This window comes from Stegastes partitus, unplaced genomic scaffold (genome assembly GCF_000690725.1).
Source record: "Stegastes partitus isolate 25-593 unplaced genomic scaffold, Stegastes_partitus-1.0.2 Scaffold394, whole genome shotgun sequence".
In the NCBI taxonomy this organism is placed as follows: domain Eukaryota; kingdom Metazoa; phylum Chordata; class Actinopteri; family Pomacentridae; genus Stegastes; species Stegastes partitus.
The window spans coordinates 442053-466821 of NW_007578125.1; the positions used below are offsets into that span (position 1 = coordinate 442053).

The 24769-nt window shown below is 42.4% G+C and overlaps 1 protein-coding gene across 4 annotated transcripts in view; it reads left to right on the forward strand.

Moving 5' to 3' along the window:
- Nucleotides 1-23423, forward strand: part of LOC103359772 (zinc finger protein 516) — a 48276-nt gene extending 24853 nt beyond the window's left edge. For 3 of the 4 annotated variants that reach the window (XM_008285289.1, XM_008285288.1, XM_008285290.1), the window contains exons 2-5: nucleotides 2828-5109; nucleotides 8308-9654; nucleotides 12861-12965; nucleotides 19152-23423. In XM_008285289.1, coding sequence (XP_008283511.1) covers nucleotides 3345-5109; nucleotides 8308-9654; nucleotides 12861-12965; nucleotides 19152-19342 — 3408 coding nt within the window. In that variant the 5' untranslated portion in view covers nucleotides 2828-3344 and the 3' untranslated portion in view covers nucleotides 19343-23423. Of the gene's footprint in view, nucleotides 1-2827; nucleotides 5110-8307; nucleotides 9655-12860; nucleotides 12966-15496; nucleotides 15568-19151 lie in introns of all 4 variants that reach the window. The other variant, XM_008285291.1, reaches the window with a different exon arrangement.
- Nucleotides 23424-24769: the final 1346 nt, after the last annotated feature.

The following is a 24769-nucleotide window of genomic DNA, read 5'->3' on the forward strand; positions in this document are numbered from 1 at the left end:
GCAAGGCCATTTAATAGGAAATAAGATCATTATCCTTTGTTTTTGGTGCCAGAACTGGAAGAAACTACCAAGTATTAATGAGTAACACTAGGATGTGGAGACAGAGAACAGATGGAACAGATGGAAGGAAACACTATAGTGGATGAATGGTTTGGGGTTAGACAGCTTTGTTTTCCTTATTTTGCTCTTACATGTCCATCATCTGCTGATTGTCTCGTTAGTTGGATACAGTGAAAAAGTTTGTGATATTTATGACTCTTTCCAGTAAAACCTCATGTTAGTCATGGTATTTGCTCTTTTGAAGACTCTTTCTAAGATTTTGGGTTTTCTGCCTTTACTAGACAGTTTTGGTATATCTTATGTAAGTTAGCCACAGATATTGATCTCATCAGATGCTGCGTCTCCTCAAAATCTCTGCACAATAAATCAATATAGTCTCATGATGTTGAAATAATATAAACTGACTTTTACAACAGTGCACAACTGCGCTGCACTGTCTCCCAGAAATTACTTTCTTATACAACTAAACTGCATTCTCAATCATGTTTTAAACAAAATATATTTCCTTCATAAAAGATTTTGAGTTTTATATATATATAAATTAACACAAGGAAATCATGTCTCCAAATGAGTCCAGTGATTGTTACTATTAGATCAGAGATGGGCATGAATGAATTTCAATGCAAACCACAAATGTGAACTTTGTGGCACAAAAAGGAGAAGCCTGGAGTCATAAAGATTCATCCTCTGGGATACATGAATGTCTGCCTGATTTTGTGCCAATCCATCCAGGAGATAAGCGGAAACTTTGGAAAGTCAGGGGACCATAAAAGTCATCAGGATTGATCCCCTGGGGGTCATGGATACAGGTAGAAAATCTTATGGCAATCCATCTAACAGTTGTTGAGACATTAATCTTGATTAAAGTGGTGGAGCGACTGACCGACTGACTGTCAGTGTCCCTGCACTATTAAAGGTTTGGAATTTTCAGATGCTTGCCGAAACTGCAAGCCTCTATCATCTTTAGATCAACATTGATTGTATTATGTTTAGACGGTAAGAGGTCCAGATCTGATAATATACTTTGTTCCAAAGTAATGTCAGCCGCAGCTGCACTTCTGGCCGGGACAGTGCTTGTTCACTGCAAGCCTCAGCTTAGTAAGCACTCCAGGAGGAAGCATGGTGAACCATCGAGGCTGATTTCAATAGCATAAATCATTCCAGATAGATAGGTGGCTCTGGTGCAAGGTACTCATTTTCAGTGCAAGAGTTTAAGACATATGATTGTTCTTGTGCTAACTTCCCTCCTCCACCACCTTATCCTCTTATGATTATGATCAATTATCCACTTATAATTAGAGCCTGGCAGTAACTCAGCTCATGTGCTCTGACACTTTATGTAATTGCCTGTAATAATGTTGTCAGTCACATTTCATATAGTCCACACTTTCAGGCAGATTTCCCATGGAAATTTCTTTTCATGTTTCACTTTGGTGATAGAAGTTGGATCTTATTTTATACATAAAATGTGTCATTTTAATCAATAAAGCTGTCTCATTTAATGGTGTTTCACTGAGCTGACAGGCAGAAAAGACATAAAAATGTGATTAACCTTTAATCAGTCTTGTGAGAAGATTGGGACTTAAAATAACATGTCACAACATAAATAATGGGTCATAGTGAAGAAATATGGGGAAAACATCTGACAATTTCAACATACGTTTGGCACAATAGATCTAAATGTATGCGTATGTATTACTGCATGATTTTTAGGCTTTGTAACGACAGTAGTCGAGCAAACTGACCGAGAAACTGTTGAAAATATGCAAATTATGGAAGTGTTCCACCTACAAAATATATGCGGTATGAAATTAGTCAACACTGTTTAGGTCTTTGTCTGTCTTCTCTTATCTCCCTCTCTCTTTCTCTTTCTGTTTGACTGTCTCCCCGAACCTATTCAACTCCAGTTTGAGAAATAGAGCAAAGCAAACTGTCTGAAGAGCCACTTCCTGTTGTGTACTTAAGATCCCTGTCATGTGATAGTGTCAGTTGAGGCGGGTGTGTGAGGCCAGTATGGGGAGGGAATATGGTGGCACTGCTGATCTTGCTGATGTGAACATGACTCCCCCCCCTCAACTATCACCCTGATTGTGTAAAGTGTTGACTCAGCTACTGTGGCGTCAGAGCCCCCAAGCCCTGCACGACTCGTGCACAGTCACAACACGCACACACAAACGTTGCCCACACGTGCATGCACATGTATAGTGGTGCACAATGCAAGTACAGACGAGTAGTGGCCTACACACGTGGTAATAACCCACGTAATCTCAATTTATACAGATAAATGTTAGAAAATGGTTGTGTGTTTTGTGTCTTCAATGGATTTTGGGGGTCGAGGGTCTGTGTCAGGGTATATCTAGATTTAGCTATGGGTGTTATATTCGATTTTAAATATTTGGCTCACCAATTTGTATATATAGTTGTATAGTTTCAAAAAGAGATTGTGCTTTTCCCTTTTACTTGCTAATTATGGATGTGTTTGTAGCCCTACCCAAAAGGGAAAAAAAGTTTCTGAAAATGCTAGCATTAATCTATGTGCGTATTACCTTATGATGTTACACTAACCTGATGTCTTAGCGTACCTATGTTTTATTCATCTCAACATTAGCAAACAAGCATACAGATTCACCCATACAGTCTACCTTCCGTAACTCGCTTAGCTGTGCTTTCAAATAGTAAATTAAGTTTTCTTAAAATGATGTAGCTTCTCTAACATGTTCTTTCTTTTCTCACCCTTCCCTCCACTCCCTCTTTTTTTTATTCTCAGGTGGATGGTATACGTGCAGGCCCCTGCTATAGAGAGCTCACAATTATGTCACTGGAAGCTGGTGATACATATAAAAACTGATGACGAAGAAACCTGCAAAATGAAGAACAGAAGCGTGGTGCATTAGCCACTCTGATGCCTGTCCAAACTCTACTGACTCAATGATGACCTGAAACTAAGTGATACCTTCACATAATTCTGACGAAGAGATTGTTTCATCTCAGTTACATACTGTACGCTAGGCTTTTGTTAGCCTGAAAAAGCAAATGAAAAGTTGCTTTTTATGGTTTGAGTCACTGAAGATGGATACATTGTGTGGCATCCAGTAACCTGGATTTTGCAATCTCAGCTGCTCTGTTAGCAGCTTGATCGCTGGATGATTGAGTGCAGATAGCATTTTTAACTGACCAGCAAAGGCACACTATACATCCCTAGATGTACAGCTGCAGATAGCAGTAGTTTCAAGTGTTATTGAGCTTGTAAAAGGCTAGCTAGACAGGGTAGTTTAATTTATACCATGAATCCCAGAGACAGTGTGGAGGTAATGGAGACCCAGGCAGGAGGTCAGAAGGAGAAGCTGAGTGGAGACAAGGCCAATCCTGGAAATGAGATTGAGGGTGAGGACGACAAAATCCCTGGGTCTTACGACTGCAACATCTGTGGACGCAGCTTCCCTTTCCTGAGCTCATTGTCGCAGCATATGAGACGGCACACAGGTGCACGCCCTTACAAATGCCCCTACTGTGATCACAGGGCCTCGCAGAAGGGCAACCTCAAAGTCCACATCCGAAGCCACAAACTGGGCACACTGTCGAGCCATCACTCTAATGAAGATGAAGAGGGTGGTGCTGAGGAGGAGGAGATGAGGGTTTCAGAGGGTCTTGATGGAGGTACCAGTCCAACTAAGAGCAGCTCAGCCTGCAACCGGATGATCAATGGCGACGGTGGCGAGGAAAGTCGGAGAAAAGTGCCTGCAAGGAGCATGAAAAGGGAAAAGTCTGTCACTGACCAGCGGCCTTATTGTTGCCGTCTGTGTGGCTACGAGGCCCAGCGGGAAGATCAGCTCCTCAGCCACATTGAGAAAGTCCACATAACAGCCGACACAGAGGAGGAGACCCCAGTTAAGGAAGAGGCGGTGACTGAACCTGATGTCGTCCAACCCCAGAGCGACGGAACCTTCCCTTGTGAGACTTGTGGCCAGGTCTTCACACAAGCCTGGTTTTTGAAGTCGCACATGAAAAAACATGCAGGGATCCTGGACCACTGCTGTCGGATTTGTGGGAGACGTTTCCGTGAAGCTTGGTTCCTCAAATCTCATATGAAAACACACAACACCAAATCCAGGTCACGGTCAAAAGCAGATTCAGCTGAGCATCCAGCCACCATCAACGATGTAGCGCAGGATCCTGATATTGTTACTGGCTCTGTTACATCTATCTATCAGATGTGCTCCAAATGTGGGAACCTGTTTCACAACAGAGAGAGCCTGAGGGCCCATGATAAAGTTCACAGTCTCAGCTTTGGCAGGAAATCCTCAAACAAATGCAGACCCAGTGAAGACGAGGACTCACCAGCTGCTAAAAGACGATTCCTCGACTGCTTGAACCTCCAGCCTGTTGATGGAAAGACACTGAATGAAGAGGAAGAAAATGAGAAAATGATTCTGGGTCAAAGAATTCCAGAGTTAGATCCAGTTTGCAGCTATCAGGCCTGGCAACTAGCCACTAAAGGAAGGGTTGTGGAGCCAGTGGAGCCTAGTTACAAGGGCTCCAATGGCGGAGGAAGTATGGGGGAGGAGGCCCTGGCTGGAGCCGCCGTGGTTTTTGAGAAAGAGAGCAGCCGTTACGTCCTGCAAGGTCAGGAGAAACGTAGCTCGGGCAGACGCAGCAGCTCTGGGTTGGGCAGCCACACCTCGTCAGGGGATCGGACACCAGAGAGCCTCAGCGACTCGGAGTACCGCCCTTCATCTCGCCAGGACAGACGGCGACCATCCCAATCTCAAGCTTCCAGCAAGTCCAACGAGTGCTTCGAGTGCGGGAAGGTGTTTCGCAGTCGTCACCAGATGATCGTCCACCAGCGGGTACACAGGAAGGATGGAGGCCGGGCGTCTGTGGGTGACAAGGAAAGAGCAGCAAGAGATGACCGATGGGGTTCCACCAGCGATCCAGAGTCAGGCTCCCCCAGCCGGCCCAGCACCCCAGGATATGGAGACTCTCCACCAGCCTCCACCCTTGGAGACCAGGCCTCAGAGATGAGTTCTTCAAACTCTGGGGAGCCTGCAGGTTCGTCTAAAACTTCTGGCATTTCTATAGTTTTTACCTTATAAAAGGTTTTATCTCTCTTCTACTTATACTTAAAGGAACAATGTATAGGAAATGAAAAAGTAAGGGTTTGGGAAATGTTTGGCAGTTTCTTTCATTCAGTCAAACATATAGTATTTAAATGATCATGGTTTCCAAAATGATAAAGGTTTAGTTGAATACAAACAGTTAGATGATGTAAATCTAAGGAAGGCTTTGTGGCAGTTTCAGCCACTGATGTCACCATCGTTACTGCATATAGTCAATATTCTGTTTGTCTTTAAAGGAAATTTTTTAGCATGAAACAGTAGGGAAAAAAATCCCCTGTAAAAACATGTTCTTGAAGTCTGTCACTCTATAGTAAACATCTGTTGATGAAGGTGCAGCTCCTCAGCTCATCGTTCTCTATGGAGTGGGAACTGGAGCCCCCATGTGGCACAATGTCAAAACGACATGTTTTCAGCAGCACTCTATAAAAGCACACAAATACCATCAAATATGGTCAATAAACTTTAATTGCCACTGGGAAATCTGTTTACAGCAGTACTATTATTATGTATCACAGAGCAATGAAGTTAACAGTTAAATGAAACTTTGTGCCTTTCAGTGGCATGTCAGCAGAGCAGAGGGCATTTTTGGAATGCCTATCATTTTTTCACCTCCACAACCAATAAACACTGCAGAGCAAAAAAAAGAAAACCTACCCATGCAAGGGCAAAACACCCATAAACATGAGTGAAATATTCTAAAGGAAGGAGTCCTGTGTTTGCAGCACTTGAGAGCTCTCTGGCTTTTGTCTTTCACCTTTCAAACTCGCTGAAAACAATATTTGTACTGCTTTGAATAGTGGATAGCAAAGAATCGTAGAGATTGTTTCCATTCTTCCCTGTTAGTACAGAGATTCAAAAATAGCAGTAACATTTCTTCAGGCTTGATCGAGCTGTGTGCTATTTCAGGTCTTCCTGTCTCAGGAAACTCCCCTCACTCCCCCTTATCTGTGTGTGAATATGTTTTTTTGTCCTCTGTTTTATGTCTCAGCCATGAAAATATGTTTGTATGTTTCCACTAGCGTCACTTATTGTAGAACAACCAATTATTAGCGTGAGTGGAAACATCAAAGGACAGTCTGGCACCGCAGCAGTTAAAGGCACAGTTAGCTTCTTTTATAGTCGTAAATGTACTGTAGAGAATTCATTCGCTCCAAACCATGGACATCCTGGTTTCTGGTTTCAGGAATTGCATTTTGCTTACAAGATCTTTTTTGCTTGCAACATATACACTGTATACTGTATACAAATGCATGTGCAGGATGTAATAGAAATACTCAATCTTATTCAGTCTGTTGACACATTTTAGATATTTAATACAATGTAATAATTAGAATAGCAAAACCGATTCATGTAAAAATTAAGACGAATTCAGTGTTTACCAAAATATTATTTTTGTCAAGATCTGAAGCCTACTATCCATCCATCTATCTTTTTCCTGGTTGCCTTTCTTCCCTGTCCCCCACGGACTCTTTGCTAATCTCTAAGGTTACCTCCTGTGACACTTCCACTGTCACTCTACCACTCTTCTTACCATTGAGCCAGCCAGGCTGCCTGATGTCTGAGGGATTGGTTATTTATAGTGTCACCTCCCAGTGGAGGGGGAATGCAGGCAGTGGGAAAAGAGACACTCAGAGGACACTCCCAAATGATGTCCCGTACAGCCATTTAGCTATTTTTGGGGATGCAAATTATTTAAATGGGTTCTGATATGAGTTTCTAAGATACATATGTTGATTACTCCAACCTTTACAAGACAAGTGTAAGTGCAGTCACCACAGTAGCTTACTTTGTCTTAATGTCCCCACTCCTTCACTTTTGTTGGACACAGCTTGTCATAGTGAGTTTGCATTTTTTATTTTATTTTTTTTGGTTTCCCTACACATGTGCACATGTGGGACTGAAACTATGCCGCTGATTCAAAATTACACTAATGCTTACTTTGGCGGGACAATAAAAAATATTTAGGATGTTAAACTATTGACAATCAGAACAGTTATTTAATGTCACTGACTGTGACTGGTCGGTTAATGAAATTAGAAAGTATTGCACTGATAACCAGAACACATCAGTCTTACCACCTTGCTTGCTAAACTGCCCAGCTCTGGGGTTTCACCTTGGCAGAGTCTGAGCTGTGAGTGTTGGCCAGTGATGCCAACAGGAAGCCAAATAAAAAACAGATGGCAGGCTACTGGTGAAAAAGAGGAGGGGTAGTGGAGAGTACAATAATATGCTACTTACAGTACCAGAAGTGTTGCATCATACGCTTCATATGTGTGTATGCAAGAGATGACATAATCCTGCGTGACACAGTCTGATTTGTATACAATGTAAGGATTGTCACCCTTTTTCCTGTTAATAACGCTTGCATTCAAAGATTATAATACCACCAAAATTTAAACTTTTATTCTTATTCTCATGATTTCTACTGGATGTTCTATATTTACAGTGACAACAGCAAGATTCTTTGCAAATACAGGTCATATACGCCACCTTGTGGCGAATATAAAATGTAGCACCTCAGTGACAAACAATATTGGCTCAATACAAATAACGTGTGTGCAATCCCATGCAGTTCCAGTTCAAAAATCTTAGAATAAACAAACAGCTACATAAATTTAAATGTGTCAACAAGGCATTTATGCAATACTTTGATACTACTAGATATTATGGTATATTTTTTCCACATCATATGGACCATAGTACAACTCAAACATTACCATGGATAAAATAAAAACCTCTCTGACAAACCCTTGAACTTGTGTATACAGTAACCTTCACAGAAATGCTTTCAAATACATGGTCATTGTATGTTGTTAAACAAATATCAGCTCCTTAATCATGCTATTATAAAGCAATTGTTTTATTTTAGGTTTGTTTGTAGAATGGCAGAAGCAGTCATTTTATTTTAGGGTATGTTCTCATGTAAGATAAAACAAGAGCATATAGGAATGCTGACCAATACTGCAGCCTGGTGGCCATTCACCAAAGTTACATCAGGATGAAACATTAATCTGGCAAAGGGAACTCAATTAATGAGCTCTGAGTTAGTTGTTAGAGGAGAGTTTAAACAAGATGCTTTAATGGACCACTGAGTCATTGACCTTTATTTTGTCATTCTTTTTCCCTACAGATGAGAAACCCTACATCTGCAGCCTATGTGACTTTGTCACCACAGAGTCACAGACCTATTTGACTCATGTTCATGTCCATCACTCGGCTGCCTCCAAAGATAGACCCAGCCCCATCCCCAGCCCCAGCTCCAGCTTGGACAGAAGCATCCCCAGTGGTTATCCCAAACTGAAGAAAGCTCTTCTTCAAGGCCTGAACAACTCTGCATCCCCTCCTGCTTACCTTTCAGCCCGATCCTCTGCACTCGATCCCAGCATGACCCCTGTGGATCTCTGTGTCAGGGCTGAGGGTATCAGGGGCATAGCTTCCTCAGCCTTGGACAGAAAAAACCTCCCAAGCCACAAGTGCTCCTTCTGCTCTCACTCCACCCGCTACCCCGAGGTGCTCTGGATGCACCAGACTGTGGCTCACCGCATCAACAGCAGTAGCTCCAATCTGGCTCCTAAATGGGCTCTTAAAAACAACTCAAAGGGCTCCAGGGACAGCTTGTTATCCTCCAGGAGACGAACTGGACCTCCGCCAGTCCTGGAAGGGAAGGAGTGTCAACCGCTGCCTCCACTGATGCGCACCCAGCGTACACGGCCTCCAGCCTGCTCCACTGAGGTTCTAAAGAAGAGCAGGCCAGCCAGTCATGCAGCCACACCATCATCATCCTCTACGCCCTGCTCCTCGTCCTCTAGGGGCTCCTCCTCCACCTCAGGCAACCAAGCTGGGAGAGTCCCTGTACGGCCAGGCAGCAGCACCAGCAGCAGCAGCAGCATCAGACATGCGGAGGACCAGAGTCATCAGTCTCGGTTCAGACCCAAAGTGGATATGTACCCACGAGGAAGCTCGCTGTCATCTTCTAGCTCCATGGAGAAGAACACTGGCACCCTCTCACGTTCCTCAGCCCCCAGCCCCAGCTCTGCTACAGCTTCCAGGATGGCCGACCGCTACTTGATGCCTCAAGAGGGTCTGGGCTTCATGCTTTCCAGCAAACACGGCCTAGCAGAGTATAGCCGAGCTAGGGGCTCCCCTCACCAACCGCTTCCCAACTCCCACAGCCAGGTTCGAGCGAACACTATGAGGCCCAGCGCTATCACCCATAGCTCAGCAGCAATGCACAACCATGGCGCCTCCCAAGCACAGGGAGGCACTCTGCAGAGCTCCTCCACCCCCTCTTCCTCCTCCTCTTCCTCCTCCTCTTCATTACCGTCAGAAGTTCGTGGAGATGTGAAACACGAGCCAATCGCAGAAGCACCAGAGATGCCAACTGACATCCTCACCTTCCTCAAAAACTACAGCCCACATGAACTGGCTGCCCTCTACCACCGCTGGGGTGCAGCCAATGCCCTGTTGGATCCCACCGGTAGGGAACGATTTTTGTTCAGTTTTTTTGGCTGATTTACTCGTGTATTTGTCAAAATTAGTAATAACACAATTCAAAATAGAGTTTTGGGTTCTTTATAATACCAGAAATTGGAAAAAGCTAGATTGGAGTAAATCCCTCATCATTAGCTCACATACAAAATGCCCAAAGGACCTTGGCTTTGGAGAAAATGCCAGATGTCAAGAGTTGTAGTGAGATGTTTTCCAGTGACTGAGCAACTTGGTTTTAAGCTGTTCTGATTATATTTGACAGCTTAAGGAAGAAAGAGACACCAGCAGTCACATAGATCCACACGTAATGTATGAACCATATTGAGCAGGCATACGTGTTGCCCTCTCTCACAAACTAACTCACCATCTGGTAGGAAGTGATGGGCAGAGACATATAGTGCTCCATTCTGATGAGATTTTTAATAATGAAGAAGAGAAACATCAAATGAGCACACACGCGCAAGTTTGCATGTTTGCGAGGTATCATAAAAGGCTGTATCTGGGGCAGCACGCGTGTCCATATGTGCTCGGGTTTTTAGATGCAAAAGGAGTAGGTCGCGTTATTATTATTATTATTACTATTATTATTATATATATATTTTTATACCGTGAAAGACGTGAGAGAACCTTTGCTACTCTCAGGTCTGCGAGGCATGCCTAGTCTCTAGCTCCACTCTCCCAGAAAGCTGTCACAAACTGTTTAGGTCACGGCTCTGCCTGACGAGAGGCTCGCACAGATGCGAATGGGGGGAGGCAAAACAGAGAGAGAGGAGGCAAAGAGAGAGAGATGAGACAGAATAATTACCCCACCAGCTGCTTTGGAAATGGTCATTACCGAACATCCGTATTATTTGCCCATTTTCAGTTGTGTCTCTGGGGTCAAGTGGGGTTGTGTGGAGCCACGGGTCAAAGACAACAGCCCCAGAGCAGACGCATGACATCGCTGTCACCCGTCCAGGCGCATATCGTCACGATCTGCCTTAGCCCTTTGAGTCACATGCTATAAAGTGACCTTTTTTGAGCAACTGAGTCTTTCTCCCGTTTCCCTCTGTAATATATGTGCGAGTGTGTGCGCGTCTGCTTGTGTTTTCCGTCCAGCTCTGTCTTGTCTTTCATTAGTGCATCAGTGAGAAGGGCTGGCGGCCCAGAGTAGAAGTAGAGTATCCAGAGGCCAGCAGTCGGGCTGCCAGAGACACTCTCTGTCACCTCCTCCGCCTCCCCGTCTTCCTTGTCCCTGCTGCGTCCCCCCTCCTCCTCCTCCTCTATCCCCATCCCTCATGCATACACAAACATACACATACAACTAGTGGGCACTTCCCAGGTATATGCCATCCCTTACGCTTAGGGTGTTCATGTGTCTGCTGGGGGTTTATGCAGTAAGCAACCCCCTCCTCTCCCCGAAAACCCCCAGGCCTGTTATCTGTCAGAAAGAGAGGTCAGAGTAGCGCATGTGTCTGTGTGCATGAGCGAGTGCGCCTATAATGGTCAGAATGTCATTAAATAGATCCGACCATCTTTAAACGGCTCGTCCTCATGCCGTTCATGTCAGCAGCATTCACATGCAATCTGGAAAAAGATTGCAATCTAGCATGAGTGACATGTCTTTATTGCATAGTTATCTAAATTACATAGAGCATACCAGTTTCCTTCATCATGCAACAACAGGTTTCTTTATGCTAAATACCTGCTCTTTTAAACCAATCAGTATGCATTCCATCTGCTTTACCAAACACAATTGGGCTTCTTGTCCCTTAACAATTAATTTCCTGGTGGCATTTTTCTTATACCGCCTCATTATAGTTTCAGAGCTTTCACTAGGTGTGCTTGACGGTGCCAGCGTTTCTTTTTGGTTTTTAAGATCGATCCGAAAGTAAAAATCCATATGCTTTCAAAGCATTCCTTAAGGTTGTCTGCTTAATTTTGTTCACCTGCAAGTTTTGCAGCCTAACAACATGGACATAATAGCTTTGGGACAATACATGTAAATCAGACTTTTATGTAAAATCAGTTTTTCTGAGGCGGAGTCACTTTAGTTAGATATCTCAAAATTCAAGGTACTTTAGCTTCATCATGTTGGCCTAAATTCAGTTGTCATGAGAAATAATTACATGCTTTCCTGCAAGAAATTTGGGCCTATCCCCTTCATCACCTCTCTTAATAAAACAGTCTTGATTTAGCATGTAGCCACGTCATGTCACAGGCTACGTCAGGACTTATGAGCTTCAAGCGCATCAGAATTCAACAAGTTACTTCTTTTTGCTGTTTGGGGCCATTAACATGTAAAGGTGATCGGCGCATGTAATGTCAGTGTTGTTGCATTATTGTGTGTATGTGTGTGTAGAAGTAGCCAGTGTGCGCCTCACTTTCCTCCCTTGGACCGAACACACACATACACAACTCCTGAAACGCATGCCGACACACACACCTGACATGTGACACACGGGCAGCGGAGCGGGCACATCACAGCCGGGGCGTTTTAATTGCCTGTAATTTATGCGGTGTGTGTGTGCTGTGTGTGTCTGGCTGTCAGCCTCTGAGATGATGCTGTGTGACAGCTGCAGTCCAGCCCCTGGAGCTAGCCGCTCATAATGACACATTAGACATACTAATGATGCCTGCGCGAGTCCACTACTGATGCTACCTACCTCCACCACTCCAGCCAGGCTCTGCGCTTACGTACACCCACTCATTCTCTGCCCATTACTGACCTTTACACCTTCGCTCAATCCCTGCAAACACTGAAAATGTCTTCTTACTTGGAATAATATGATACTGAGCTTCACCTTTTTGATTACTCTTTGCAGAAAAAGTGTGACATCTCTTCAAAGCGCGTGTCATTTTCAGATACTCTGGCCTTGTGTGTGAACATGTGTTGTTTTCAAACCTGTTCATATAGCTGTGAGGAGCACAAACCATCTGATGAAGCATTTAGCATTATCTCCTGAGTTAAAAATATGTAGATTCATAAGGGCATACTATTATTTCTTTATAGATAAATTGATGTAAAATGCATGTTTAAATCTAGAAGGGTTAAAATGTATATCGTTTAAATACAGACCTGTTGATTTAAACAAAATAAGAGTTCATTGCATATGTTTAATTTACATCTTACCCCTCGGCTGAACCTGTATTGTTCTGTAGATATTGTACTTTGTTTAACCGTGTGTTTCTGTTTTGTGTGTTTGTGCCGATCAGGGATGCTGAGGTCTCTCATGCGGCAGGGACAGTATTTCTGTCATGAGTGTGGGAAGAGTTTCAGTCAGCCCAGCCACCTGCGCACTCATATGAGGTCCCACACAGGTAAAACGCAGCCATTATACTTTGACACACAAGCACACTAGAAGGAATACAAAATGCACATTTACACATATTTCCGCTGGCTCAACCAAAACAATTTAAAAGCCTCACGAAGAAGTGAGATGTTAACCCCCAAAACTGGCTTTACCTCCTCGTTTCTTTATGGCATCTCACAGCCCCCGCTGCTCTTAGTGTAAAACAATAAAAATAATTTAACAGTTAAGCATGTGTACCCTTTAAATAGCCATCATTTCTTTTCTTCTGGTATTATCAAACACAACATTTAGAAAACCGTTGTGCATTTGATTAATGTGAAAAAATAAAATGACTATACCGCATTACTATTACACCAAACTAAGGAGTCATGTCACATTTTATGTCACATGGGCTTTGTATGATTAAATCTCATGTAGAGTTAAGTATATAGAATATCATTACAGCTTAAGCAATGTGTCATGTTCCTTACAGGAAATGTATTAAATATATGTTTAATAGTATGTATTTGCATGCATGCCGGTGCCATCCTATGATCAATTTTCTATCAAATTAGGAAAATTTATGAGGTGTCAAGCTAATAAAATATATTGAACACACATTAAACCACACATACTTTTGAGATATTTAAGCGAATCGTTGCTCTCCAAGACTTTAAAATAGGCATCAGGGTACAAAGTTCAGGGAGAAAGTTCTGCCGTCTGACTTTCCAAAGTTAAACACAGCAAGTAAAAGATTTTTTTTTACGGGATAAAGTATTTGTTATGAGTCACAGAAACGATTAAATTGTCAAAAAGGAAAAGATATGGCAAACAGCCTGAGTAAAGAGGAACAGCAGTAAGCTCGAGAAGTCCAGCTAAGTCCTGCTTTAACCTGTAAAACCTCATTAGCTACATGTTATTCATGTATTCTTATATGTTCCCAATTTGTTTTTGTTTTTTTTGTCCACTTCTTCACCAGTCACTCATTCCCGTACCACCTGTGCACACACACATCACCACCCTCACAGCTCCATCCACCCCGAAACACTGGCATGAGATATAGAGAATATATGCATGGGGATTCACATTCTCAACAATATTTCATCGTCTGACTCTCCGTACGTCCGCTACATCTCTGCCTCCTACAAAATAAATCAAAACAGATCTTTTTTGTTCAGTTGAGTGTGACAGCCGGTCTGTGAGTCCTTCCCCGCCCTGGGCTGGGCAGCTGTCTCTATTTTTTAAACTGAAACATGATTTGCTCCGGATACTGACCTGTGACAAATTGTATACATTATTAATCACATGTCAATTAGAGAGATGGAATTGTGCATTCTAATGAAGCAGAACAGCATTTGTCCACGCCAACCTTACGAATCCATTTGCATGCATCCCGGTGCCATTCACTAAACAGCTTGATTTAGACATCCTGGCTTTTCCTCCACTTTCTCATTTTATCTCTACTTTTCATTTTCTCTGTCTCCTTTCCTTACCCGTTTCCTCTCATTCCTTTCCTGCGGTCTTTTTTCTCATCTCACAATCTCCAATCCTTCTTTGTCTTCATTTCTTCTCACCTCTCCCTCTTTCTTTTCCTTGCTTCCTCCATGTTTCCTTTCTCCTTCACTTCTTCTTTTCCTCTACTCTTTGTCTTCCCCTCTCCTACTTTCCTTTCTTTTACTCCCACTAGTTTTTTTTGTCCTCTTCCTCTTTTCTGTCTGGTGTCCAACCTCCTCCATTCTTCTTTTGTTTCCTTTTCAATCTATTTTTCCTCCTCCTCTTCATTTTCCTCTCATCTTCACCTTCTCTCCTCCTTTTCTGATTCCTTCCATTCTCCCTTTGTTCTTTTTCCTTTCCTCTTCTCTCCTCTCTTTAGCTGCCTGCTTTTCTCCCTCCTCCTCCTCCTCCTCCTCCTCCTCCTCGTCTCCTTTCCTCTCCTGTCCTGTCATGTCCATCAGCCGGGCCGGCGGTGATCACAGTAGACAGTGGGATAAGTAGCTTCTTTATAGAGAGTGTGAATGATATGTGGCACAGCCAGTGATTCTAAGTGACAGAGGCCAAATGGTAAGTGATGCAGTCCTCAGCTTCCCCTCCCTCCCCCCCTCCTCTCTAAACCCTATTGTAAACACACACACACTGCATTAACACACAAACACACACATGCTCGTGCATAGGCTCTGTAAACACTCACAGAGGCTGTAAATAATGTTGTCACCGACAGTTGTCTTCAGCGCGGACGTGCACATGCAGAAAAGGCCAGCCACCCCGAGGCCTCTATTAACATGCGTCATATTAAATCACTGACTCGCCTCCACCAGGTTCCATCACCATCATCACCACCATCATCAGCATCATCATCACTGCCAGCTTCCCTCAATTAACAAGGGTGCTGGTGGCAAATGCTATTGTGTGCGGGTGGTGGTGGAAGGAATTAAAAAAAAAAAGAAGTAAAATGCTTGTGTGGATCTGGTAGAGCGTTTAACCAAATGCCCTCCTCCCCTTCCTCCCCTTCCTCCTCCTCCCTTTCCTCCCCCCCATCCAATCCTCCTTCTCCCCCCACAGTTGGGTTTGATTTTAACGGACTCCACAGAGGTACTGACGCTCACACCACCGCTTCTGAAGCTCCCAAACAAGTATGTGGCACAATGGCTAATCACTGGGCTCCCTCATCGCTTCTGCATGTTCCCTTATTATTATTGTCTCACCTCCGCATGTGTGTGTGTGTCTGTGTCAATCCTGCAGCCTTCCATTCTGTATGAGTTGTTTTTTTTCTTTTTTTTTTCTTTTTTTTTTCTTTGTTCATGTGTTACAGTCACATGTGGCACCCTCTGCACCTGGCATTAACACCTGGCATTCTCACATGCTGCTGGATCACACCTGACATTGGCGTGTGTATCCAGCATACATTTCACATTGGTCTCATTGAAAACCTTAAAAGCATGGAAAGTTTATTTTCTCGTCTGAGAAAAACTAACATTGGTTAAAGTTGCACATTGCTTTTTGTCCTTCCTTGGTTGTTACTCTTTGGCTCTAACACTGACTTTAGGAAAATCAGATTTTCGTAGTCTTGCCAAATTGATTCCAGTTTTTGTGTAATTTACAGTTTTAGATGGATATAATTGAATCTGTATCTGTGTCCAAATACTGAGTGGTTTTTGTGTTAATGGTTCCTTTCTGTTACAAATTGATGTAACAGAAATTCAACCCATAGCCCATTCATTAAACTTTATAAAGCCAACTTATTAAAGATGTTTAAAATATCAGTTAATCAACCAGTTTACTGACAGCTAAACAGATGGAATTTAATTCTGGTTTACTGTGTAGCAGCACAGTTCCATCAACACGTTGCACATGCAAGAATGACAAAAGCCCGTCAGATATACAACACAAAAATCCCAAAGACACACAGCATGTCAGTTACATACATATACACTAGTTGGAGTTTGTCAAGATTTACTTTTTTAAAGAAATATAAAACTGTATATAAAAGAGCAGAGAAAGTTTGAAAGCATATAGTTTGGTTTTTGCCTGCTAAGAGTTGAGCTGACCGTTGAACTCAAGGACATTATGCTCAGCTATTTTCCTCTAAATGGGTCCATAATTTACAAAATGAACATCATGCTGTATTTAAAAAGTCCTGAAACTAACAATTGAAACCATAAATTCATTAGGGAAATGTTTGCTGCAGTAATAAATCATGGAAGAAGTAGCTTCATTTTCGCATAGACTTCTTTACAATCTGGCTTATTTTAGCAACTAAAGTAGTCACCCCCTGCTGGCTGTTAGAAAGAGTACAGATTTAAGTGGTAAAAATACTCCAGTTCCTTGACTCAAACTGATATGTTTCCTGTTTCCAGCTTATTTGAAATTTCCATTAAAGCTCAACATAGTTAATTCATTAGTAATGATCCTACATGCAGACATTTGCAAGCTGCCACAAAAACGTTTAATATTCAGTTAATAACAATAACACTGTCTTGCTGCTTTGCTGCACTGTAACCCAAGTTTTCTGTTTTTCAGTTTGGATGTGTTTGCATTTGATATGTGGTCTTCAATCTGTTTCAACTTGAGATGTCTGCATGCAAGGCCTAACACATACAGGACCTCCATTTAGCACAAGCCAAACTACATCAGTATAAATTTTAGATTTCATCAACTCATATCAGGAGACTAGAGATAGCAGGTTTCCAAACTGTTGTTGGTCAGACTAAATAAGACATTTGATTTTCTTTTTAGACATTTCGGTGGCCATTTTTCTATTTTATGACATTTTGAAATTGATTGTTTTTTTTAGTTGAAGTTTTTTGTTGTTGTTGTTACTGAGACGATGCAGTTTGACATAGTTCCAACAGAGCATGTAACTGTCGCAGAGGTTGTAGCTGATGCTTGTTCCTAGATTAACTTTTACATGCACAGCTTAACTACAATATACAGCTTTTCATTCTCATAAAACCACACTACAGTCTAGAAAAAGAATGATCAGATAATAAGTGCCATTTTTTTCTTCATGGATGCATTGACATCCACTAAAATAACCAGGTAACAGTTGGATTTCTCCCTGTTACCTTACCTGGAGATTAGAGAAACCTCATTTTCCCAAGATTTCTTATAGGAAACACCACATTTTTTTGTGCCAAGTATAGGTGTAAAGAGATTTCTAATCTGCTTTTTGCATGTGCGCAAGAGCAAAGAGACGTTTCTAGGTGTGCAGGTGCATGGAGGAGTCCAGGAATTTGTTACCGGTCAAAACAGAATGACGATAATCAACATGGCAAGAAGCAGCAACAACCAACAGCAAGCAATGTTGGAGTGACAACATGTTGATTATCAAAAATGTCAATTTTCAGTGATATAGCAGGGATATATTTAGCTTTTTGAGTTTTGAGAGTATTGCAGCGCATGTAAACACACTCAGTAACAAAGAGCGATGAGAACTACATGAAAACAGGACTCAGGAACAAACTTAACAAATCGCAGTAACATCGCACTTAGTTCCTTGAACGTGTTTTTAGAGTTTTTAGAGTCAGTCACCAAGACAAGGATTGAGAGCGGAGGGAACCGAGAACTAAATCTGCTCCGCTTTGACATTCGGAGAGAGCCGGGTTCCACACGCTGTGCCTCCATCTTAATTAATCACACACGTCACACACATACCCACATGGACTCAGATTTACCGCACGCTATGAATGATGGGAGCAGGCGCGGCAGAGGGGTCCAATTAGATGTAGTGTTGACGCTGCTTTACGGTGACGATAACCTTTAGTATAATGTAGTGCACCGGTCCCGTCAGCGATGCTTCCTCGCAGGACGATGTCGTGGAGGTTCTCGCTTTCCTCTCACGTCTCACCCTTGCCATCTTTCCAGCATTTTTTTCTTTTCTTTTTTTTTTTTTGATGATTTTTTTTTGTGATTAATTATACCTTTTTTTTTGTTGTTGTTTTTATCTCTCTTTCTTTCCCACCCACCCCCTCTCTATTTCTTTTCTCTCTGTTGATGATGTATGATAACAGCTATATTTCCCTGTTTCTTCTTCTGGGAGAAGGGTGCGGGGAGGGGCACGGGGAGTCATTTGTTTTCCTACTTTGATATTCTTCCATTTATCAAAATGATAATTAGGTGCAATTAAATGGCACTCTCATTTGTTTTGTTCAGGTGTGTGTTGCTTATTTTTTATTATTATTTTATTTTTTTCCAAAGGTGTCTGTGCCATTGTAGGTCAGTCTAATTAAAAGAGAGTGTAGGGTGTGCATTTGAGTGTGTTTGTGGAGGGGCCATAGGGTAACCCAGGTGATTGAGACAAATACATGGAGACAAAAAGTAGGACTTTACAGACAGGGGATGTGTGGCGCTCTTCTCCAGATGGCAGGAAAGAGGGAGGAAGAGTTATTCCATCTGGGTCAGGATAGAGAACTTTTTTTTTTTTTTTGCATGAAATTAGGTGTAGAAAATTAAATGTGAATGCTTCATTTGACCTGCATAATGTTTTCCGACTTCTAGCCATCGTGTGTCTTGGTTTATGTCTGTGTTTGCTTGTTTCTTCCTCCTTTTTTTTTTTTTTGCACCATTTCCACTGCAGCAAGTCTCATCTGTGGTTTACATCAATGTGCCCTGTTAAATCCCTCGTTTATTCAAAATCGCTTGTCCATTCAACATCCTGTGTAAGACCTCGCCTCGGGGCCTCTACCTGACCTTTCAACTTTATGTGTGTGTTCCTCAGGGGAGAGGCCATTCTGCTGCCAGCTCTGCCCATACCGAGCCTCTCAGAAAGGGAACCTAAAGACGCACGTCCAGAGCGTCCACCATATGCCTTTTGACAACAGCCAGTACCCAGACACGAGGAGCTCGTTACTGAGCCAGGAGGAGCGAGGAGCTCTGGCTGCCAAACACCCACCAAACTCACAACAGTAGACCTTCTGACTGATCGACCACGACCTGGACCCAAGGACCAGCCTAGTCAGGGAATCACACAACAACAACCCCCCCTCCTCACAATTCATGAAAATCTGGAAGTAGGACCCGAGACTCTTGATTGACCTTTGGAGCTTCTCCTCTCCACCCAACATCCTTTAATGATCTTTAAAGAATTTTCTACAATGAAGGTTCTTGTAGTTTTTGAAACTTTTTTTTTTTTTTAAATCTTAAAGAGGCTTATTACAGCTGTGCTAGGAAATTTTAAAATCACAAAGAGGGGCTGCAGCGGGAAAGAGTGTCTTTTCGCATAATTGAAAGAATTTCTGGAGAAAGTCTGCTTTTAGAAACGGCGTGTGCCAGGTGTGCACACAGGTGGGGAACACTCTCACCACTGAAGAAATGAAATATAATGTCTCCCTAGCAGGAAAGCTGGACTCACCAACGTTCAATCTTTGGCTTCTTTCCACTGAGATGAAGGTTTGCATCACCTGAAAGGATTTCTGAATATAGAAGCCCTACAAAATTCAAAGAGTTACCTCTTGCTGCCATTTTGGAGGTACCAACAAGTAAAGCTGCCTCGCGCAGATTTACAGGAAAAGCAGAGTTTCCGAACTCGAAATGCAACTGCTCGCATTTTAATCAAGGACTGTGGAATTGCATGGCTGCTGTAGTTGCCCCCTCAACACTTTTTCTTTTTAGCTTTATTGTATGTGAGAGTTTGTGCATTCCTCAGGACACCAATCATCAACCCGCAGCAAGAGAAGATGCTCTGCAATTCATCAGCAGACGACTGGCACATTGCAAGCTAGTCTCCTCTGGGTTTCTGAGTCAGAAGATGAAAACCTGCATCTTTCTGTCCGTCTGTGTGTGCGCGCGCGTGTGTGTGTGCGTGCTCAAGTTAAACTCACTTCCCTTCACTCCACAGTGTAACGGTGGGAGTGCAGTGACCACTCGGAGGCTGTGTAGCTGATGATTAGAAGGAGAGAGAAAGATGGAGAGAGGTGGGAATAGGAAGGGAGGGAGAGAGAGAGAGAGAGAGAGAACGCTAATGGGGGTGTCTGCTTTAGTGCTCATTAAAAAAAAGCGTGCGTTTTTAATAGCCAATATAAATGAGCGTCCCGTTTTTATGGCCATTCAATTATTGTCCATTTAAGAGGAAGGGACTGAGTGGAGTTTTCCTTCATAACTTGTTCATATTAGAGTGTTTCCGACTCCGACAATTCTGACTTAATATTAGACTCCACAACAGTGGGAGTGGCAGGAAGATGTTGACTCTAGATTGCACAGATTATGCTTCAGCTTGTGTGCTTGCTAAGACGAACACGGTACTTCTCATGTTAGGCAAAAAAAAAAGAAAAGCATCTCGATATTTGCCATCAACTGTTTAGCCTGTCGACTTTCTTAAAAGCTATGTGAATAAATTTGATGAAAATTAGCGAATGCCGAGTTCAGACTACACAATATTTTCTCTGATGATGTCTCAGATTTGTTGACTTTAAAATCATGACATCTTGCCATGACTTTGCCGTGACACATGACATCATCAGGAACGCCATCAATCGGAAACAAGAACGTCAGCAGTGGTGTGAATGATATTGGCTGCTTTGTTCACATAAGAAGAATTAAAAAAGGAAAGAAAAGAACAATTTGTAGATCACACCAGATGAAAAATTTAGGTTGTCTATCCTTTTGTCTGTTTTCCATGTTGTGTGTGGAAGATCTCATTGGGCTCTTTTTGTTCAATACGATGGACATGTTGTGGAGGTCGTCCCAGAACAGCACAGGAGGTCAACTCCTGTCAAATTATTTGTTGGGACATTATGAAGCGTCCTAGATGCTTAATGCAAAAATGGTCAACTATCATATACTGCACCGGAACTGTTGTCATTTGGTATTTTTTCATCTGATATTGTCTAGTCTGAACCCAGCATTAGCCGTCTTGGTAGAAAGCCTGCTAGCAGCACATGATACCGTAACGTGGTGTTTCCTAATCAAGGAATCACATTACTGGGGTGGGAGAGATTCAAAAACTTACTTTGTCTCGACTTTTTTTTATTTCAAAAACATTCCTTTTCTTCTTGTAAAATAGTTGAAAGGTTCTAAAACTTATTCAAATGGAATAAAATCAGAGCCAATTTGCTGTTTCTCTTTGTGCTACGCTAATTTAGCCACCTGGATGAACCTAATGGGCAGACATCACAGTGATGTTCTCATCTGACTCTTGGCAACAAAGTGTGTGAGTGCATTTTCTCCCACAATGTTAAACTGTTGCTTTAACGCGGGCTGGTTTGTTTAGCACATAAAATGGGCACATGAGTGAACATATCCACCGTATATTAGCATGCTTATTGGACATGCAACAAGCGACGCGATAAGCAGCGACGCAGAGCTGATTTTGTTGCCAGAACATTTAAGCAGTCTAATGAGCCAATCTCCCGTGCTGTCAGTCTAATTCCTTGAACGGTGATGTGAAGATTTACATTCTGGGGGGGGACAGAGCGAGGAGGTGAGAGAGAGCAGCCAGAGGTCAGGAGGTCAGGCTTCCAGAGAGTTCAGGGATAAATACACAAGGTAGAGACATTTTGAAGCCTATTGAATTGTAGAGCTGTCACAGCCTTAACACAAGTGTGTGCGAGTGTACATTTATGTGTGTTTGCGCATTCTCTTCAAACCTCTGTATACTGTGGAAGAAGTTGACCCAATATCTGCGTACTCCAGCCTCTGTCTAGATGCTTAGCCTACCTCCTTTGCAATGGAAGCCTGTTAAAGTTCAAACATGAAGCAGGACTATTTGTTTTTTCACCCCTAAATGGTCCCCAAGAAAAAGCTGAACCGTGCTTCAACATGTCGGGGAAAAGAAGAAACAATGCAAAGCAGCTCAAAAGCTTCTAGAGCAAGACTGAAACTGTCAGTTTCTTAGATTCAAAATTCGCACCAGTTAACGACAACCGATCATACAGAGTACTGTACTTCCCATCTATTTTAAAACCTCAGTAGTTTTTACACAAACACAGCGATGAAATGGTTGCTTTACCAGTTGGTTGTTTAGTTATGCATACAATGTTGTGTGCTTGAATATGCCTAACGATACACAGACGTGTATATTGAAGGTGTGGGTAGTGAAAATACTTGAAATGGATACTCTAGCCTTTGAGGTAGTGTAGTACTAATACCAATGTTGTACAGAATTCCCTTTAAGATTAACTCCTCAGTTATGAATTTGTACTCCGAAGTGTGACTTAGAAAAACTATGAAGCAGGAGTGAGTGTATGTAATATAAAGTGTATATCTGTAATCCACTCTTACCAAACCCTTTATATACAGCAGTAGAAACCAAATGGCATTACTAGTGCACTTAGACTAGGTTAGTGCTTTAACCATTCTCATTTTGTCCATCTCTAGCTAAGGTTTCTTTGAGAATGTCTTTTTATTGGTGCCGGCTAACACACTTCAATGTAATTTCTGGTTTAGAGGCTTTTTTTGTTTGTTTGTTAGAATGATTCCATAGATACGAATGACAGGTTATTTGTTCTGTGGCACAGCTTTTTTAGCTATGTTTCCTCATGGACAGTTTGATAATGCTAGGTGCGCAGTGCTTATTTTTTTCAGAAAGATGTAAGAGTGTGTTTTTAGTCTTTCTCTTTGCTAAACTGTAGGATTTGTTCAGTAGCTAGTCATGGCTGCCCTCCCAGAGGGGCTGGCAGGTGTTGTTCTTCTCTCTTTGGTTGGGTTTTTATCATGCCTCTTAAGTTGTATTATTTGTGTCCGTATTGCTTTTTTTATTTGTTATGAACTTCATGATTAATTTACCTTAGAAGACATTATTATTCCAAATGTATTTGGTTGATATCTGTATTTATTATCACTTCAAAAAGGATAAGAGGACCGAGGCAGACAGGAGTGTTTGTTTTAATTTGATTTTTCTGGGTTGTTTTTGTTTTTATACTGTGTAGTTTTCAAGCCAGCAAGCCGATGTGAAAGCTCTACCTCGTCTGAGCCATTCTCAGTTCTGTTACTTTTGTACATCATTTCAAAAAGATGTAATGTCATGTCCACAATAAAGACACACAAAATGGCACCTGTTGGCGCTTTTTTTTTTCATCTGGTTTCGTTTGTTTGTTTTAAATTTACTGCAGCCGCTGTGACTGAACACGTCCAACTTGAGATGAAAAAGCTTCACAGTTTTTAGACTTTATTTTTTTCTCTTTTGTTCACACTGCTTGTGTGAAATTAACCTAGCGATGCACCGTCTCTATTGACAGGATTAACTAAAAGATAGACAGACTGTCTTTCATTTAGATTTTCAGACAATGGGTGTTGCTGCCGATGACTCAGGAGCTTGCCTTGCTACCTCTGAATGAACTGGTCTTCAAACCTCCTCACAAAAGTTCAACCAGTTGATAAAGGGAGGCAGCACAAACCACCATCATCCAAGATCTGCTGAACCTATAAGACCTGCAGTTACATAAACATACGAGGTGTGTCAGAAAAATTCCAGGACTGATGTCACAACAGATATATTTCAAACCCAAACTACAAACTACGAGTTTTCCCTTTCAGAGTAATCGATCTGGAGTATATAACTGTGATCTCAGCTCTCAGCAGCCATTGAACTTATTTCCACATGCTTTTATATGCATATCCTCTGTTTCATGTCATCAAGCAATGAGCACGGAGCAATGAACAAACCTGAAGTTTGTGATCCGTTTGGGGGAAACTCCGACAGAAGCATTGGGATTGCTGCAGCAAGTGTACGGAGATGAGACGATGTCACGCTCCTGTGTTTTTGAGTGGTGCAAGAGGTTTAAAGAGGGACGCTTGGATGCAAAAGATAACCCCCGGAGCAGAAGGCCTTCAACGAGCAGGACTGAGGCTAACATTGAACGCGTCAGGCAGATGTGTGTGGCGATCGTCAGTTGACTGCTTGACTGATCGCAAATGGGCATGAACCAAAACAATGTCTGGAAGATTATCACTGAAGATTTGGGCATGTGGAAAGTCTGTGCAAAGATGGTGGTGAAACTGCTGAACGATGACAAGAAGGATCGACGCATGTAAGTGTGTCAGAACATCCTTGAACGTCTTGAAACCAAACTTGCTCGGGAGAGTCATCAGTCATGGATGTTTGAGTACAACCCGGAGACCAAACGACAGAGCCTTTAGTGGAAGAGTCCGACATCACCAAGGCCGAAGAAAGCAAGACAGTCGAAGTCCAAAGTCAAAGTCCTGCTGATCGCACTCTTCAATGTGAGGGGCATCCTCCACTGTGACTTCTGGCCTGACGATCAACCAGCACATCTACAAAGAGATCCTGTGGCGTTTGCTTCGTTAAGTGCATGAGAAGAGGCGAGAGTTGTGGCAGGACAAGTTGTGGCTGCTTCACCATGACAACACGTCTGCTCACAATGCCCTAAGCATCCGACA